The 21,178-nt window shown below is 44.6% G+C and overlaps 1 protein-coding gene across 1 annotated transcript in view; it reads left to right on the top strand.

The window, feature by feature from the left end:
* The window catches only part of EMC3 (ER membrane protein complex subunit 3), a 107,655-nt gene that overhangs the window by 63,768 nt on the left and 22,709 nt on the right, over nt 1-21,178 (top strand). Inside the window, exon 8 of the mRNA XM_069206786.1 lies at nt 19,641-19,723. Within this exon, the coding sequence (XP_069062887.1) occupies nt 19,641-19,723 (83 nt within the window). The remainder of the gene's footprint in view (nt 1-19,640; nt 19,724-21,178) is intronic.

Below are 21,178 nucleotides of genomic sequence, written 5' to 3'. Positions count from 1 at the left end.
TCGGACGAGTCTGACGCGGACAGACAGCAGGCCAGCACGTGAGTACACCTGCCCCGACCCAAACCCAGAGCCAGTCCAAGACCAAACAAAAGGCCTCGGGGACGCCACTGACGGAAGGCCATGGCTCTACCCGGAAGAAATCAAGCAGTGACCAAGCAACACCTTCGGCCCCGAAAAAGGCCACATCCGCATCAGTCTTCGGACTCGAGTCTAGACACAGTCTCCGAAAAAGATCGACATGTCGAATCGAAACCCCAAAAGACTCTTTCGGAACGAGGCCTACTATCACCATGGGCATTTCGGTACCGAAAAAAAACGGCTTCGGAGCTGAAAAAAGCCTCATATATTGAGGAACATGGACTTTCAAAACAGATGCAAGAAAGCCACAGATTTGAGGCAGAACTTCATCAAATGGAGGAATTTGATGAGAGACAGGATGCAGATCCACAAGGATACTGTAAAGATCCTCACAGCACCTCCCCTCAAATTTAAAAGGAAACTGGCTTGACAAGGACGTTCGGACACTGATCAGCCAAAGGCTAAAGTGCCAAGAGAGCAATCTCCGCCACACCAGTTTTCCCCAGCACATTCTCCTCCTCATTCTCCTCAAAGAACTGTTTCTCCTATTGCTACACCCATTGCACAGTCACCCACACACACTGTGCAGTCACATCAAGACACAGACCCATGGGATCTTTATGATGACCCTGTGTCAGACAATAGCCCAGAGTGCTATCCGTCTAAACCCTCTCCACCTGAAGATAGCACCTCCTGCACACAGGTTTTGGCTAGGGCTGCAGCTTTCCACAGTGTAAGCATGCAAACCGAACCACTGAAGGACGACTTTCTTTTTAATAAGTTGTCCTTAACACATACCTCTTACCAAAGTCTACCCATGTTCCCGGGTATGCTTAAGCATGCCCAATAGATTTTTCAGGAGCCGGTTAAAGGAAGGGCCATAACACCAAGGGTAGAAAAGAAATATAAACCACCACCTTCTTACCCGGTATTTATCACGCAACAGCTGCCCCCAGATTCGGTAGTGGTCAGTGCGGCGAGGAAGTGGGCCAACTCCCAGTAATCTGGAGATGCACCCCCTCCAGATAAAGAGAGTAAAAAGTTTGATGCGGCAGGAAAGAGGGTAGCGTCACAAGCAGCCAATCGGTGCATAGCGAACTCTCAGGCCCTCCTCGCAAGATATGACAGAGCTCATTGGGATGAGATGAGCGACTTAATTCAACATCTCCCCAAAGAATATAAAAAAAGAGCTCAGCAGATAGTTGGTGAGGGCCAGGCAATAACCAATAACCATATAAGGTTTGCATTAGATTCAGCTGACACTGCCGCACGAACAATAAACACTGCAGTTACAATTAGACGCCATGCATGGCTTAGATCATCAGGTTTTAAACCGGAGTTTCAACAGGCGGTCCTCAACATGCCATTCAACCAGCAACAGCTATTTGGCATACAAGTGGACACAGCCATAGAAAAAATGAAAAAGGATACAGATACAGCCAAAGCGATGGGAGCGCTTTACTCATCCCAATACAGAGGGACTTTTAGGAAGCAGCAGTATAGGTGGGGTTTGAGGCCACAGCCATCAGAACCATCCACCTCACAGACAAAGCCCTCATACCTATCCCAGTATCAAATAGAGGGGTTTTGATGGTCCTTCAGAGGGCAATTTCCCAAATCCAGGGGAAAATTCCAAACTACAAAGCAAGCCACTAACAACAAGCAGTGACTTTGCCATCACCTTCCCCCAACACACATCCCCTGTGGGAGGAAGACTGGAAAGGTTCCACAATCAATGGTCATACATAACAACGGACACATGGGTAATATCAAGTTCGATGGCATATGTTGCTGCAGATACACATGTTGAGCACAGTCCGCTGCCTGGTGTTGGGCTCGGAGTATTACAAGTTGTTTTTCTTCGAAGAAGTCTTTTTTGGTCACGGGACCGAAGGACTCCTCCCTCTTCGGCTCCATTGCGAATGGGCGTCGACTCCATCTTAGATTGTTTTTTTCCGCTGTCGGGTTCGGACGTGTTCCTTTTCGCTCCGTGTTTCGGTTCGGAAAGTTAGTCAGAATCTCGGAAGAAAGCGTCGGTATTGTTCCGTTCGGTATCGGGATAGTTAGGTACATCGACACCGATCATCGGAAGACTTTGGGGTAGCTTCGATTCCCCCATCGGGGCCTGGTCGGCCCGACCGCGTGTGACGCCGAAGCCGATGGAACGGACCCCGTTCCGTTTCTGCCCAAAATGTCACAGTAAGTATCCTTATACAGATCAGCACTTGGTCTGTAACTTGTGCTTGTCCCCTGAGCACAAGGAGGATACCTGTGAGGCCTGTCGAGCATTCCGGTCCAGAAAAACACTCCGGGACCGAAGAGCCAGGCTTCTACAAATGGCGTCCACGCCGACAAAACAACGTTTCGACGACGAAGAGGAAACATTCTCGGTTCCGGACTCAGAATCCGGAGACTCCGACGTCGAACAACAACAACAAACAGTGAGTAAGACGTCGAAAATAAAGAACATCGAAAAAACAAAAGCCCAGGGGACGCCACTGCCAACAGGCCATGGCTCGACCCATAAAACCGGCGACCCGTCGAAGGCGCCGAAAAAGGGCACGCCCATAGCGAAGACACCCGACTCCGGTCGAGGGACCGCCATGGAGCAACCTCGGAGCCGAGATAGCGGCTCCGAGAAGCAAAAACAAGATGCCGGCACCGAAAAACATCGGCACCGAGACACACTGCCGAAAGCCACAAAAATTCAGTCGGTACCGAAGCCGAAAAAAGATTCTCTCTCGGCGCCGAAAAGTTCCACACCTCCTTCCTACACAGAGGAACAAGGAATAAGTGGCCAGATGCACAGATTTGGACAAGAGCTCCAAAGTGTAGAATCACACACACAAAAGAGACTGTACATCCAACAAGACACAGGGAAGATATCAACCCTTCCCCCAATAATGAGAAAAAGAAGGATCGGATTTCTCAAGGATGACGCACAACCACAAGCCAAAGTGGTTAAAAAAGTCACGCCTCCGCCCTCTCCACCACAACAGGCATCGCCGGCACAAACTCCGCCACAAATGCACTCACCAGCGCAAACTACTATAAGTCAAGATAATCAGGATCAAGACGCTTGGGACTTATACGACACCCCAGTGCCGGACAATGATCCCGATTCATACCCCACAAAGCCGTCACCGCCAGAGGACAGTACCTCATACTCGCAACTGGTGGCTAGGGCAGCAGAATTCCACAATGTCCAACTGCATTCCGATCCTATAGAGGACACATAGCCAATAGCCATAGCCATAGCCAGTATCGGCTACACATAGCCAATATCAATGTCTCCCAATGCTACCAGGGATGTTACGGCACTCAAAACAAATTTTTGAAGAACCCGTAAAATCAAGAGCCATCACCCCAAGGGTGGATAAGAAATATAAACCACCACCCACAGACCCAGTGTTTATTACTTCGCAGTTACCACCTGACTCCGTAGTAGTAGGGGCAGCTCGCAAAAGAGCAAATTCCCATACATCTGGCGACGCCCCACCTCCGGACAAAGAAAGCAGAAAATTTGATGCGGCAGGAAAAAGAGTCGCATCACAGGCAGCCAACCAATGGCGCATCGCAAATTCTCAAGCGCTGCTTGCCCGATATGAACACGCGCACACTGGGATGAGATGCAACTTCTCATAGACCATCTTCCCCAGGAATACCAAAAAAGGGCGCAGCAAATAGTTGAAGAGGGACAAACGATCTCGAACAATCAAATCCGCTCTTCAATGGACGCAGCCGATACTGCAGCAAGAACAGTCAACACTGCTGTCACCATAAGGAGACACGCATGGCTCCGCACTTCAGGGTTCAAACCTGAAATCCAGCAGGCTGTCCTTAATATGCCCTTCAACGAAAAACAACTTTTTGGCCTTGAAGTGGACACAGCCATTGAAAAACTTAAAAAGGACACAGACACGGCCAAAGCCATGGGCGCACTCTACTCCCCGCAGAGCAGAGGCTCTTTTAGAAAAACTCCATTTAGAGGGGGGTTTCGTGGCCAACCCACAGACACCACCAGCCAACAAACAAGAACCACACCCTATCAGGGTTCATTCCAAAGGGGAGGTTTCAGGGGATATAGAGGGGGTCAATTCCCAAGGAGTAGGGGAAAATTCCAAACTCCAAAAACACCTCCACCTAAACAGTGACTTTCAAGTCACACAACCCCTTCACTCAACACCAGTGGGGGGAAGACTAAGCCAATTCTACCAATCTTGGCAGCAGATTACAACAGACAATTGGGTACTAGCAATAATCCAACATGGCTATTGCATAGAATTCCACAAATTCCCACCAAACATCCCTCCAAAAACACGCAAAATGTCACTACAACATTTAGAACTTTTAGGACTAGAAGTTCAAGCACTACTGCAAAAGGATGCAATAGAATTAGTACCAGTACAACAAAAAAACACAGGAGTTTACTCCCTGTACTTTCTAATTCCAAAAAAAGACAAAACATTAAGACCAATATTAGATCTCAGGACACTAAATACCTACATCATATCGGACCACTTTCACATGGTCACACTACAAGACATCATTCCACTGCTCAAACAGCAAGATTACATGACCACATTAGACCTAAAAGATGCGTACTTTCATATACCGATAAACCCTTCTCACAGAAAGTACCTAAGGTTCGTATTCAAAGGAATACATTACCAATTCAAGGTGTTGCCATTCGGAATAACAACTGCACCAAGAGTATTCACAAAATGTCTAGCAGTAGTAGCAGCACATATCAGGAGACAACAAATACATGTGTTTCCTTACCTAGACGATTGGCTAATCAAGACCAATACAGTAAGAAAGTGCACAAACAACACCACATATGTCATACAAACCCTTCACAAACTGGGTTTCTCCATCAACTATACAAAGTCACACCTCAAACTGTGTCAGACACAACAATATCTAGGGGCAACCATCAACACATCAAAAGGAATTGCCACTCCAAGTCCACAAAGAGTTCAAGCATTCCACAAGGTAATAAGTGCTATGTTTCCAAACCAAAAGATACAAGCAAAATTTGTGCTAAAATTCTAGGCATGATGTCCTCATGCATAGCCATTGTCCCAAACGCAAAACTACACATGCGACCCTTACAACAGTGCCTAGCATCACAATGGTCACAAGCACAGGGTCAACTTCTAGATCTGGTGTTGGTAGACCGCCAAACATACCTCTCGCTTCTATGGTGGAACAGCAACAATTTAAACAAAGGGCGGACATTTCAGGACCCAGTGCCTCAATACGTTATAACAACAGATGCTTCCATGACAGGGTGGGGAGCACACCTCAATCACCACAGCATTCAAGGACAATGGGACGTACACCAAACAAAATTTCATATAAATTACCTAGAACTGTTAGCAGTATTTCTAGCGTTAAAAGCCTTTCAACCCATAATAACACACAAAGACATTCTTGTCAAAACAGACAACATGACAACAATGTATTATTTAAACAAACAAGGAGGAACACACTCAACACAATTGTGTCTCCTAACACAAAAAATATGGCAGTGGGCGATTCACAACCACATTCGCCTAATAGCACAATTTATTCCAGGGATCCAAAACCAACTAGCAGACAACCTTTCGCGAGATCACCAACAAGTCCACGAATGGGAAATTCACCCCCAAGTTCTGAACAATTACTTTCAAATTTGGGGAACACCCCAGATAGATTTGTTCGCAACAAAAGAAAACGCAAAATGCCAAAACTTCGCATCCAGGTACCCACACCGCGAATCACAAGGCAATGCTCTATGGATGAGTTGGTCAGGGATATTTGCATACGCTTTTCCCCCTCTCCCTCTCCTTCCATATCTAGTAAACAAATTGAGTCAAAACCAACTCAAACTCATACTGATAGCACCCACATGGGCAAGACAACCTTGGTATACAACTCTACTAGACCTTTCACTAGTACCGCATGTCAAACTACCCAACAGACCAGATCTGTTAACACAACACAAACAACAGATCAGGCATCCAAACCCAGCATCACTGAATCTAGCAATTTGGCTCCTGAAATCCTAGAATTCGGACACTTAGACCTCACACAAGAATGTATGGAGGTCATAAAACAAGCTAGAAAAGCTTCCACTAGACACTGCTATGCATCTAAGTGGAAAAGATTTGTTTGCTACTGCCATACCAATCAAATCCAACCATTGCATGCCTCTACAAAGGACATAGTGGGATACTTACTACATTTGCAAAAAGAAACCCTCGCTTTTTCATCTATAAAAATACACCTCGCAGCAATATCTGCTTACCTACAAACTACTCATTCATCGTCTCTATTTAGAATACCAGTTATTAAAGCATTCATGGAAGGGCTAAAAAGAATTATACCACCAAGAACACCACCAGTTCCTTCATGGAACCTTAACATCGTCTTAACAAGACTCATGGGTCCACCTTTTGAACCCATGCATTCCTGTGAAATGCAATATTTAACGTGGAAAGTCGCATTTCTCATTGCAATCACATCCCTCAGAAGAGTAAGTGAAATACAGGCATTTACCATACAAGAACCATTTATTCAAATACACAAAAATAAAATAGTTCTAAGAACAAATCCAAAATTTCTACCAAAAGTAATCTCACCATTCCATTTAAATCAAACAGTAGAATTACCAGTGTTCTTCCCACAGCCAGATTCCGTGGCTGAAAGGGCACTACATACATTAGACATCAAAAGAGCACTAATGTACTACATTGACAGAACAAAGTTAATCAGGAAAACAAAACAACTGTTCATAGCTTTTCAAAAACCACACATAGGAAATCCAATCTCTAAACAAGGCATTGCTAGATGGATAGTCAGATGTATTCAAACATGCTATCTTAAAGCCAAGAGAGAATTGCCTATTACACCAAAGGCACACTCAACCAGAAAGAAAGGTGCTACAATGGCCTTTCTAGGAAACATTCCTATGAGCGAAATATGTAAGGCTGCAACCTGGTCTACGCCTCATACATTTACTAAACACTACTGTGTAGATGTACTAAATGCACAACAAGCTACAGTGGGCCAAGCTGTACTAAGAACATTATTCCAAACTACTTCAACTCCTACAGGCTAAACCACCGCTTTTAGGGGAGGTAACTGCTTTATAGTCTATGCTCAACATGTGTATCTGCAGCAACATATGCCATCGAACTGAAAATGTCACTTACCCAGTGTACATCTGTTCGTGGCATTAGTCGCTGCAGATTCACATGTGCCCTCCCGCCTCCCCGGGAAGCCTGTAGCCGTTTAGAAGTAAATCTTAAATCTTAAACATTTGTACATTTGTAAATAATTATTATAAACTTTTTATGTATATACGTATTCACTCCATTGCATGGGCACTATTTATAGCAAACAACTCCAGCCTCACCCTCTGCGGGGAAAACAATCTAAGATGGAGTCGACGCCCATGCGCAATGGAGCCGAAGAGGGAGGAGTCCTTCGGTCCCGTGACCAAAAAAGACTTCTTCGAAGAAAAACAACTTGTAATACTCCGAGCCCAACACCAGGCAGCGGACTGTGCTCAACATGTGAATCTGCAGCGACTAATGCCACGAACAGATGTACACTGGGTAAGTGACATTTTCATTATCCAACATGGTTATTGCATAGAACTTACACATTTTCCTCCAGATATTCCCCCAAAAGCGCACAAACTATAGTCCCAACATCTAACAATGTTACAGAGGTGCAAGCACTATTAACAAAACAAGCCATAGAACTAGTACCTCACCAACAAAAAGGAACAGGGGTCTATTCCCTGTACTTCCTTATTCCCAAAAAGGACAAAACACTAAGGCCAATATTAGATCTCAGGACTCTCAACCTATACATTCAATCAGAACACTTTCCCATGGTGACACTACAAGATGTAATCCCATTACTGAGACGGGGAGAATACATGTCAACACTGGATTTAAAAGATGCGTATTTTCACATACCCATCCATCCGTCTCACAGAAAATACCTCAGGTTTGTTATACAAGGAAAACATTAATAATTCCAGGTATTACCCTTCGGGATAACAACAGCCCCCAGAGTATTTACGAAATGCCTTGCCGTAGTAGCAGCATACATAAGGAGACAACACATGCATGTATTCCCATACCTCAACGATTAGCTAATAAAGGCCAACACTCAAAAACAGTGTCAACATCACACACATTATGTAATAGATACCCTACACACACACACTAGGGTTTTTGATAAATTATAAAAAATCACACTTACAACCATCCCAGATCCAGCAGTACTTGGGAGCTACACTCAACACTCAAAAAGCGATTGCAAGTCCAAGCCCACAAAGGGTGCAATCATTCCACACCATGGTGCCAAAAATACAACCAAATCAGCATTACACAGTCAGATTTGTGATGAGACTCCTAGGCATGATGGCATCATGCATTGCAGTTGTCCCAAAGGCACGGTTACACATGCAGCCCTTACAGCAGTGCCTTGCAAAACAATGGTCGCAGGCACAGGGTCATCTCCAAGATCTAGTGTTGATAGACCGCCAAACACACTATTCGCTTCAGTGGAGGAATTTCACAAATTTAAACAAAGGGCGGCCTTTTCAAGACCCTGTGCCTCACGCCATTCTCACAACAGATGCATCAATGATTGGGTGGGAAGCACACCTCAACAATCACAGTATACAAGGACAGTGGGACAGCAAGCAAAAACAGCTACACATAAATCACTTAGAGGTGCTAGCAGTATTTCTAGCACTAAAAGCATTTCAACCTCTTCTGGCTCACAAACACATTCTTGTCAAAACAGACAATATGACAACGATGTACTACTTAAACAAACCGGGGGAACACACTCATCGCAACTTTGCCTCCGAGCTCAAAAAAATTGGCATTGGGCAATTCACAACATTTGCCTAATAGCTCAATAAATCCCAGGGATTCACAATCAATTAGCAGACAATCTCAGTCGGGATCACCAGCAAACTCATGAGTGGGAAATACATCCCCAGGTACTACAAACACACTTTCGTCAATGGGGGGACACCAGACATAGATCTTTTCGCCACAAACCAAAACGCAAAATGCCAAAACTTCGCATCCAGGTACCCGCACCCTCAGTCCAAGGGCAATGCTCTATGGATCAACTGGTCAGGGATATTTGCTTACGCTTTTCCCCCTCTCCCACTCATTCCATTTCTAGTCAACAAACTGCGTCAAAACAAACTCAACCTAATACTTATAGCACCAACGTGAGCACGCCAACCGTGGTACACCACACTGTTGGACCTCTCAGTACTACCTCACATCAAGCTTCCAAACAGACCAGCTCTGTTAACACAACACAAACAGCAGATCAGACACCCCAATCCAGCAATGCTCAATCTAGCAATGTGGCTCCTGAAGTCTTAGAATTCAGACATTTAAATCTTCCAAACGAGTGTATGTAAGTCATTAAACAGGCAAGAATACCTACCACCAGGTATTGTTATGCTAACAAATGGAAAAGATTTGTCTTCTACTGCCAAGCAAAACACATCACACCGTTGGATGCGTCCATACAAGACATCATAGGATACTTACTACACCTACAAAAAGCAAATCTAGCCTTTTCATCCATCAAAATACACCTCACCGCAATTTCGGCTTATTTTCAAATTAAACACACAGAATCCCTATTTAGGATACCAGTCATTAAAGCCTTCATGGAAGGACTAAAACGAATCATACCTCCAAGAACCCCACCAATACCCTCGTGGAATCTTAATATTGTACTTACACGACTCATGGGTCCACCTTTTGAACCCATGCATTCTTGTCAGATCCAATTCTTAACTTGGAAAGTGGCATTTCTAGTAGCAATCTCTTCCTTACGAAGAGTTAGTGAAATACAGGCTTTCACTATTGAAAAACCCTTTATAGAAGTACACAAACATAGTTGTTCTCCTTACAAATCCAAAATTTATACCAAAAGTCATCTCGCTGTTTCATTTAAACCAAACAGTGGAACACCCAGTCTTCTTTCCACAGCCAGACTCAGTGGCAGAAAGAGCACTGCATACATTAGATATAAAAAGAGCTCTAATGTATTATATCGACAGAACAAAAGCATTTCGGAAAATTAAACAATTGTTCGTCGCATTCCAGAAACCCCATACTGGTAACCCTATATCCAAACAAGGCATAGCCAGATGGATAGTGAAATGTATTCAAACTTGTTACCTGAAAGCTAAAAGACAACTACTCATTACACCAAAGGCACACTCCACTAGGAAGAAAGGAGCAACAATGGCCTTTCTAGGAAACATACCAATGACAGAAATTTGTAAGGCAGCCACTTGGTCCACACCTCATACATTTACCAAACATTACTGTGTAGATGTGTTAGCAACACAACAAGGCACAGTAGGACAGGATGTACTAAGAACATTATTTCAAACAACTTAAACTCCTACAGGCTGACCGCCGCTTTTGGGAGGATTAATGCTTTGTAGTCTATGCACACCATGTGTATCTGCAGCTACACATGCCACCGAACGGAAAATGTCACTTACCCAGTGTACATCTGTTCGTGGCATGTTCCGCTGCAGATTCACATGCGCCCTCCCACCTCCCCAGGAGCCTGTAGCCTTTTAAGTTGCAATTAGAAATTGTACATATGTAAATAAACATTCCTTTACCTCAACTTTGTACATACATCTCTATCCCATTGCATAGACATATTTACTATTCTCATTCTATCACTCCTACTTTACCCTCTACGGGAAAACAATCTAAGATGGAATCGATGCCCATGCACATTGGAGCCGAAAGGGAGGAGTCACTCGGTCCCGTGACTCAAAGACTTCTTCGAAGAAAAACAACTTGTAACACTCCGAGCCCTACACTAGATGGCAGGAACAGTGCACAGCACGTGAATCTGCAGCGGAACATGCCACGAACAGATGTACACTGGTTAAGTGATATTTTCCATATATATATATATATATATGTATATTTTCGATGGCATGTGTAGCTGCAGATACACATGCTGTGCATTATCCTGCAATCTAGTGTTTGGATATATATATGCACACTAATAAGTGCGTGATATGGAGGATTCTTCTACAGTAGGTGCAAGACTGTTGCAAAAGATATGATAGAAATCGTTCCGCTACAGGAGAAAGCGTAGTATATTAATTTTACCTTCTGAAACTATGCAAGATATAACGTTGCCTCCAGTATTGGACCTACAGTTTGAGGGAAGAGTACTCAAAACTCAAGGTTTCAAAGGACAACTCTCCAAGAGGTTATACCCTTATGAGAGGAACACATCTTGCTAGTGACAGCAGATCTCAAAGACTCCTACTTCAATATCCCCATGCAGCAGACACACAGATTGTGGTGATGATGGCACATTACCAATTCAAGGTGTTACAGATTGGCATAACGTTGGTGACAAAAAACACTGGCAGTTGTAGCACCTCACTTGACATGGCAAATCATTTAAGTGAACGCTTAACTGGACGATTGCCTATAAAAGGCAAACATTCAAACAGTGCCAATTGAAAATGAAAACAGTGAGTGTGAACCTGCTGTATCAGCTGGACCTCACTGTCTATTAGAAGAAATCACCCTCCTTAAACAGAAATTAAAGGTATTCTTGGGGTCAGAATTGGACTCCATGAAGGCATTTGCCTATCCAGTAATGAAGAGGGTGCAAGCACTGCACTAACAAATTCTCCTTAACCACACATTTCAGTCTTTGGCAGTGAGGACTGTTGTGAAGTTGTTGGACTTCATATATTCATTGGATCCCAACTTCAAGAATGCAGTTAAGACCAGTACAGGAATGGTTAACTATGAGTGGTTTCTGAATTCTAGGGGGCTTGGGAAAGATAGTGGTCGTATCAAACAAAGTCAGCATGGGGCTAAATGGTGGAAAATAGTATGTAAAAGGACAGATCTTTCAAGACTTTGCACAAGCCATTCTAACAGTATATGCAACATATGTATGATGAGATGCACACTTGGAAGAATGCAAGATAAGGCATCTTTTGGTCTTACAAGAAGCAGTAAAACACTTCTCTGGAATGCAGGACAGATGTCCTACCTCTACAGGCTGTCCAGAATCAGTTTCTCAACAAAAGTGTGCAGCTCTTGACAGTCAACACAACTGCAGTGTTTTACCCGAGAAAGCAATGGAGGCACAGTCTCACCCACTCTCAAAACAAGAGATTTAGAAGTGGACTGTAGGAAGATGGCTCTATATAGTGACCTAAAATGAAATACACTGTGCAGAGAGTCCAGTGGATCTCCAGTTGGTATTGCAGAGGTAAAAGTAGAGAGGACTAATGCTGTATTTTGTGGTAGTGTGAGCAAGCGGTTAGGTTTATCAGAGGGTAGTACTAAGCATGTTTTCTACTCAGAGGCATTAAATGAAACACACACTCGAAGAATAAATCTGAGACCAATTTAGAAAAATAACAATTCTTTTTATATGTTTCAAACCCAAGGACTTCGTAATCGGGCACATAGACCTTTAAGCATAAATACTTTGCAGTTTCAGAAATCAATACTTAATGCAATGTTTCCTATGGAGGAATAACAATGTTCCGCAAACTCAGGATCAGCAATGACTTACAAAGCCAATCTCAGAAAGCAGAGGTAAGTACTGGGCACTGATTAGAACCACACCAACAGGTCACACTGGGCGGCATTGGGGTGACTAGGTGCAGTAAGGTGTCAGGTGCCAAATAGCTTTCCATGGGAGTTGAGCCTCGTGACAAGCAGGCTGTGGCTAGGAAGCCAATCAGGGACAACAAGCACGTAAGTAGTAGACTTGGGGTCCTGGGGCGTGTGTGCACCTTTGGTCCTCTTCTCCTGTGCCCCGGGGTGACAAATGCAAGGGTGTCTTTAGGCATTAGGTTTTCTCGTGCAGGAGCACTCGCGGTCGGGGGGTTCAGCATGTGGAGGCTGCAGGCAACACCGGGGAGTCTGGCAGGGGTGGACCTAGGGTGGACTTGAGCTTTAAGAAGCTGGGGGACATTGTTGCACAGGTGATCCACCTCAGCCGGGGTCATGGGTGCAGTGGCTGCTGGATGTGTCGGATTTTCTCTAAACACAAGCCTGTGGGAAAGGGGGCCTGCATGCAGAGGCTGCAGGCCTCTTGAGAGAGTCCAAGATGGGTGAGGCCACACTGGACCCGGTCTCTGGGAAGCTGGGGACCCGCTTTGGCACCTTTGGTTGGCTTCACCTCGGATCATGGATGTAAGGTGCAGTGGTCACTTCTGTTGTTGGGTTTCCTGGGTCCAGCAGCTGCAGAGTCTTTTCCTTGGGGTTTCTTCTTGCGGAACAGGTCCACTGCTCATGGACGACTTGAGTCTTCATTGAAGGCTGGATGAGTTGGCTTTTTGGGCAGAGTCTTTTGAGGCCAGCAGGCAGTCCGGGATGGTCAGCTGCTTCTTCTTTTCCTCTTCTGCGGATGCAGCTCTTCTTTGTCCGGGTCTTCTTAGGTTGTCAAAAACTGATTTCTAGAGTACAGGGGTGCCACCTAAATACTCATTTTAGGGGCATTATAAAGAGGGCTAGGCGGTAGCCAGTGGGCTGACCACCTTTAGGATGACTACACCTTTCTTATGACCACTTCCACTGAGAATAGGGCATAACCCTAACTCTAGTGGCCTAATTCCTTCCAAATAAGATGGAGGAATTTTTAAAATTAGTGCCCACTTCAGCTCATCCACCTTAGGGGTGGGACTGGCATGAAGTAGGCACTCCTCCCAATTTGACTAATTTTCCCACTTGTACTGCAGCCAAAAGTGTGGTCAGGACAGAGGGGTTGGTAATCTCTGCCATCTGGAGAGATCTCGGTTGCATTACAAGGGCGGCAAGGCCTTTGAAGCTTCCCGCCTTGGGATGTCCATCCTGCCTGGGTGAGGTGGTAACACCTCCGCCCACTGTAGGCCTTTTTCTCAGGCCATGGAGAATGCTGACTTTCACCTTGGGGAGCCAGAAACACATCTGTGGTGGCTGAACTGGTAAGGACCAGTTAGTCAGCACACTAGTAGCTGGTAGGTTTTTCAAGGGGCACGTCTAAGGTGCCCTCTGTGTGCATTTATTAATAAATCCACTAATGGGTTCAGTGAGGGTTTATAATTCTGAGATGTTTGATACTAAACATCTCAGGATTCAGAGGAGCCATTACGTAGCTGGGGAACTTGTAGTGACCAGTGTCCAGCACAGGCATTTAAAATGTCTTCCCTGTCACCTTACTACATCTCAGAATCAACAGAGACACAATGGCTCATGTATATGTGCCATCATATGTGCCTTGATGCACCCTGGGTTAGGGGTGACTACACCAGGTACATGCACTAATGGTGACCTGGCACACAGGAGTGTGTGACAGGTTGTGTTTTCAATTTAGCCTGTGTAGGAAACTGGCCCGAAGGTTGCAGTCCCGACACAACCACACCTCTCCCTGCCACACACACTCTTTGCCTGAAATTTGATGCTAACTTGAGTTAGTGTGTGTTGGGATCCTTCTATCCAGGTTCCGTACCTGTGTTCTTTCCCTAAAACTGTTCCATTGCTTCCACAACTGGCACACAGCCAAATCCCTTGTAAAAGGTACCAGTGGTACCAAGGGCCCTGTGGCCAGGGAGGGTCTCTAAGCGCTTCAGCATGTATTGTTCACCCCAAGGTTCTCCTCACCAAACACATGTACACTGCCATTGCAGATTGTGAATGTTGGTGGGTAGAAAAAGGTAAAGTCAACATGATATCCCTCTCTGGCACCCATGCCCAGAAACCACTGCCTGTGGCATAGGAAAGTCACCCCTCTAGCAGGCCTTACAGCCCAAAGGCAGGGTGCACCATACCATAGGTGAGGGAATAGGTGCTTGAGCAATATGCCCATACACAGTCTAAGTCCATTATTAGACCCTGAAAGTGCAGTGTGCCATATTGAGTACAAGGGTTGGGAGTTTGTCATTACAAACTCCACAGCTCCATGATGGCTTCACTGAATGCTGGGAAGTTTGGTATCAAACATCTCAGCTCAATAACCCCACACGGGTGCCAGTGTTGGATATATTGTAAAATGCACACAGAGGGCATCTTAGAGATGCCTCCTGAAATTCATCCTACTCTCTAGTGTGTGGCTGATCGGTCTGTGCCAACCTGTCACCACCAGACAAGTTTCTGACCCCATGGGATGAGGGTCTTTGTGCTCTCATGGGTCGGGGACAACACCTGCTCTGGGTGGAGGTGCTTCACACCTCTCTCCTGCAGGAACATCAACACTTGGTGGTGAGCTTCAAAGGCTCCTACCATTTGTTCTGCTGCCTCACAGCACTCCAGCTAGTGGAGATGCCCACCCCTCCAGACCATGCCCCACTTTTGGTGGCAGGTCTGGCAGGAAAATTAGTGAACACCAGGAGGAGTTTCCACCCCAGCTGGGACCTCCCCTAGCGTCCCCAGAGCTGAGGTGAACTCCTCCTGGCAGAATCCTCCATCTTCTTTTGGGGGGGATAGACAATAGGATGAGGAATGTGCCCCCTTCCCCAAAGGGAGTGAGTGGGAACAGGAAGGCTGTTGCCACCCTCAGTCAGTAGCCATTGGCTACTGACTTCTGCAGTGCTCCTAAATCTAGTATTTAGAGGGACCCATGAACCTTGCTCTTCAGATTTCTGGTAACCTAAAGAAGAAGAAGGACTGAAGAGCTGCACCAGCAGTAAACCCCAGACGACAACTGATTTGGCCTAGCCTAATAGCCCTGTCTGCAGCTTCAAGACACCTGCTACAAAAAAGCGACGGATCCTGCAGGACCTGCAACCTCTATAAACCCTCAGAGGACTGCCTGCCTATCCAAGGACCATGAACTCATGAGGACAGCGGCCCTGTCCACAAAGAAACCCCCAACAATGACTCAAGAACCTCTCGGATCCGCGAGTCCTGCCCACTCTGCACCCGACACCCATGGCCCGAGTTCAGGTGGCCCACAGGTCCAGAGAAGGTCCCCAGGCAATTCCGACCTCGAGTCCACCCTGGGTTGAACACTCCTGACCAACACAATGACGCCTGCAGCCTAAATCCATAAGACCCTAGTGAATATTCCTGACACCAAAGGGTAACCCTGCATCTGCAGCCCCTTGGCTTTGGGGTACCCAACCAACAGTCCAGCAATGTCCAGTGGGCTCTCTACTTACTTGTCCACCTGTTGTTCTTTTTCAGCCGACTCCCTGTACCAAGCCTGCATCCTTTGTGAATTCTGGGGTTCCTCCATTGAAAAGCATTGGGAGCCCAACTCTGTGTTTGCACCCTGCACCTGGCCGCCCCATGTGTTTCGTGCTGACCTGTGGCCCCCTTGGTGCTGACCTACACCCCCCAGGTCTGTGTCCTGAAGTCATGGGTACTTACCTGTAAGCTGTTTCTTTGCGAGTGCCCCCAGTCTCCATTGGTTTCCATTGGGCGCCCAACACCAACTTTGACTCCTGTACCTGGCCGGCCCCGTGTTACTGGTGGTGCACCCTGGTGTCTTCTTGAACCTTGCCATGTGGACACTCTAACCCCCGAAGACGGGGATCATAAATTGAGTACTTATCTGCGTTCTGTGTTGATACTTTCCTCCCCTAGGACTACATTGCTTTCTATGAAAATTGCACTGTCTGCTTTTGAAACTGAAAAGTATTACTTACCTGAAAACTGTTTTATCTGTGAATTCTAAACAAAATGCATTTGATACTTGAAAGTGATACATTCCTGAAACTGAACTTACCTGCAACAAAGATCCTTTTGGTTCTAGAAATAAAGTATCTTTTATCATAAATAAACATTTGCCTTGAGTTAGTCATTGAGTGTGTGCCTCATGTCTTGACCGTGTGTTTTCAACAAATGCTTAGCACTAACCTCTGATAAGCCTAACTGCTCGACCACACTACCACAAAACAGAGCATTAGAATGATCTACTTTAGCCTCTTTGAAGTCTCTGGGGATCAACTGGACTCTGTGCACACTATACCTTACTTTGGTGTAGTATATACAGAGCCAGCTTCCTACAGCCTGCTCAACACACAGAGTCTGTAATGGAAGCATTGTGTGGGTTTGGCGAGGAGTCTCTGGGGTGGCACAACTGGTGCTGCAGCTGTGAGAGACCTTCCTCAGTACCCCAGGCCCTAGGTACCAGTGATACCATTTACTAGGGAGAGTGGTAGCTGAAGAGTTTGCCAATTGTGCAAAACAACTGTGCAGTTTTGGGGAAATAGATCTGGCACCAGGGAGCTGGTTAGCAGGGACCCAAAGCACTAATGGTCAAAGGTACTTCATAAAGTGGGGGCTAACCATGTCTAAAAGGGTGCTTCCCTACATGACAATTTAAGAATTATCTCAGTTGTTGCCAGTTGTATTCTAGAAGTAGGAAGTTTTCACACAGAAGAATGGGCACATCACAGCAGTGGGAATTAAAGCAGTTGAGGACTTGCTTTTCCTGTATTGGGGAATTGAACACTTGGGCCTGTTCACAACTTTAGAAAAGGTGAATGCACAGTTGCCAAGGTGATTTGGCAGTGACATCTCATCTGAGTACATACACGCCCCTTAAATACAACTGTGTAGATATAAAAACAAGGAAAGAGACAGAAGAAGAACAATTGGTTTTAAGACATTTTGTTCAGTACTCCTCCTATTTTACACCCCTCTCTAAGCAGGGGAGCTTGTGCCACTATATCTACACAAATCATGTGAATCTAGAAGAGATTTATGCTGCAAAGGAAACCAGTTACTTACCTGTAAGAATTCTTTATCAACTTGAATCTCTACTGCATTCACGATTGGCATTCCTGCCTCCTTACAGAAGAAGAATTGTGCCAAAAAAATTAATAAAATCTAAATGGTTAGCTAAATTAGGAGTATTTGTGAGCCCAGTCGACATCCTTGCAAATCTTACACACTTCCTCTACATTTATGCCCAACAAGAAAAAGTTTGTGAATTAATGTTTCTGGACCGAGTCAATGGATGGCTGAATAATGCACAATAAGTATACATAGAAGGTATTCACACTGCAGATGATCGAGATACTCAAAGCTACAAAACCATTTCTTTTTCTTTGACCTGATGATGTCTCTGCACCTGTTGCACGGTAAGGGTTGGGGCAGGTGGATACAAAGAAAAATTCTTGATAGCTTCGCTATTTTCCCTCCTAGCTATGTCTTTCGGAGTACTAGAGGATGCTGAGTACACATTATCTTAGCTCCCTTCAGTGTCTATTGAGTCTGGCTGTGCTGACTCGAAAAAGGTGCAAGTTTCTTCTTTTTCAAAGTCTTAGGTATAAAGTGTGTTCAGGTCGAAGACTGAGTGTTTTTGTAGTCTTGTGGAAGACAAATGCCCTGTGGAGCATCCAGTAAGCAGTACCCTTTCAATAGCATATCAATGCTGTAAACAGATTATTTGGAGCTCCGGGATTCACTAAGCTTTCTAACTTTTCACTCTCAAGCTACAGACTTCCTTTTTTTGGTTAGTTGAAGGAGTTTGAATTTGCTCTTTTTAGTGCCAGGACACCGTTTAGGTAATCTTATGCTGTTCTAAATACCAAATAGAAAATAGACATAAAAATACAAATAACTTTTGCATCCTTGCACTTTCCTTGTACGCTGTTCCTTGGCATGCATCTATGTGCATGTTTCATTACATCATGACCTCCCCTGCACCCACTATTTACTATCTCACTTATTATTGGAACAGACTTCAGTCAGTAAGGTGTCTCCTTTGTGGGGTCCATAGTCCATAAAGGTTGGCATTGGTGTTAAAATTGACACACATTGCGTTGTGCCTGTCTCAGCACTACAACTTTGGCATAACATGACCCAGTAGATGCTAAACAAATTGTAAACTATGGAGTTCTGCAGTAGGACAGACCAGCTTTTGTTGTTCTACACTTCACAGCAGAAGTGCAATGCAAACACCAACTTGGAACTGCAATATGGCTACAAGTTGTAAAATTGTTGCACTAGCTTATCTGTCCGACTGCAAGTTATACAGCTCATACCATTCAGGAGACTGCTGTGATGCTGTTGGTAATATTTGTTTGCTATGCGACTACTTGGCCATTCATGGCCAATTTTATTACGTGTTACTGTGTAGATATTCAAGACAAGAAAAAGTAAAATGTCAGACAGTTCTGATGCATTTTTAAAACTAGTCCAACCATACCAATCTTTCACTTTAGGCGAGCAGTGCTTAAAGTTGGTGCCCAGTATATGAACAAATATTTGCTTCATGCTCCTACAGAAACCAGCTATTTTACAATAACAGTACAATTGTGATCTTGTCTTTATTATAGTTTCACATTTACCTTTTCCCACTACAAGTGAATTCTAGTTCCAGGCAGCTATGCTGCCTCATGTTTTTTTGTTGTCCAGAAAAAATGTAAACATGGTATCTATGTTATAGGGCATTTTGGACTTCGGTTCAATGTCATCATCTTTCGTGTTTCATTGTAATGTCCTATTGTTATCATATCATTCTCAAGTTGGGTTTGCATGCATGCATGTATAGTAATCTTAAATATGTCTGTTCTTCAGCTGCTGACCAATCTAGAGTAATGCAGGAACAAATGACTGGGGCAGCAATGGCCATGCCTGCTGATACCAACAAGGCATTTAAGGTATGAAGCAAATTATATTTGTCCTTTTCTAATTCTTAAAACACCGCATAAAGACAAACATGCATACCACTGGTGCATTTGTGCTTGTTAATTCTGCACCTGAGTATTAGCTAAAAGCATTCATAGCTTGCATCCTGAATGCTTTTTTCTACATACGCAATCTATTTGTTAGTTGAGGACTTGGTGATTTGACATAAGGCCTGATTTAGAGTTTGGCGGATGGGTTACTCCATCACAAACGTGATGGATATCCCATTCTCCCTATTACAATATCCATAATAGAATCCTAATATGGCGAACACGATATCCGTCACATTGGTGACTAACGCCATCGGCCAAACTCTAAATCAAGCCCATAGTCTCAAAAAAACTTTTACCTTTATTAACTTAATGGTTCAAATCGACCCCTGTGCCCTAGAACTCACCAGCTGGTAACCTCCGTCATATTGTCAGTAGCATTTATGTATTTTGCGTTCTGTTACAAAATATATGCACTATACCACCAAATGCATGGATGAGGAGGGAATATAACATTTCCTAGCTTTAGTAACAGAAAGTTTCAATTCTATTAAGGACACTGAAGCAAGGATTATTCTCGACCTTTCTCCACTTTATTGATCCAGCAGCCTTACAATCTCATAAGAAACTTACTTTCCCGTGAACCTTTGGGAAGCGCCATGAGCAACAACAGGCAATCAAAACATCAGAGTCTGAATATAGTCCATTAATGATCTCTATGGTCCCTCTTTCTTCGTATGACAACCATTCTCCATTATGCAGTGATCAGTCTTGTTTAGAAGAATCGTTCCCTGCAAAAAATACAGAAAAAAATCCCTTGTAACAGAATCATACCAATACGGTAGAGATAGCATAGGCATGTACAGAATCCAAGCAAGAACGCAGATATCATGGTTAAACACCAGTATATCACAGACAGACATATCTCACCATGCAAAGAATGTTATACTTAGACCAGTGGTTCCCAACCTGTGGTCCAGGGACCCCTGGGGGTCCACGAAGCCTCCTTAGGGGGTCCGGGACTGCTTAGAAAATTAAATAATAATAATAGATTGGGCCCCCAGCTTTCAGTAATGACTTAATGGGGGGGGTCCCCTGATTCCAATAATGATTCAGTGGCGGTCCCCGGGTCCTAGTAATAATAAAGTGGGGGTCCACAGAAGTCATAAGGTTGGGAACCACTGACTTAGACTATACAGTGTTCAAACTCTCTTCCAAGAGCTCCATTTGTTATCGGGAGGAAAATGTCTAACTTGGGTGTGAATAATCCTTCCCTCCTTGTCCTTAATAGAATTGATTTTCCGCCACTAAAGCGCGGAAATGTTACATTCTTTGGCAGGACCGGGGGTGAGGATTATGCTAGTTCAAGGCTTATTGATGACCAATGTAGCCATGTTATCCACTGGTTTGAAGTAAAACATTTTGAACATTGAACCT

This window comes from Pleurodeles waltl, chromosome 9 (genome assembly GCF_031143425.1).
Source record: "Pleurodeles waltl isolate 20211129_DDA chromosome 9, aPleWal1.hap1.20221129, whole genome shotgun sequence".
Lineage (NCBI taxonomy): Eukaryota > Metazoa > Chordata > Amphibia > Caudata > Salamandridae > Pleurodeles > Pleurodeles waltl.
This window is presented reverse-complemented; position numbering and strand designations above follow the sequence as displayed.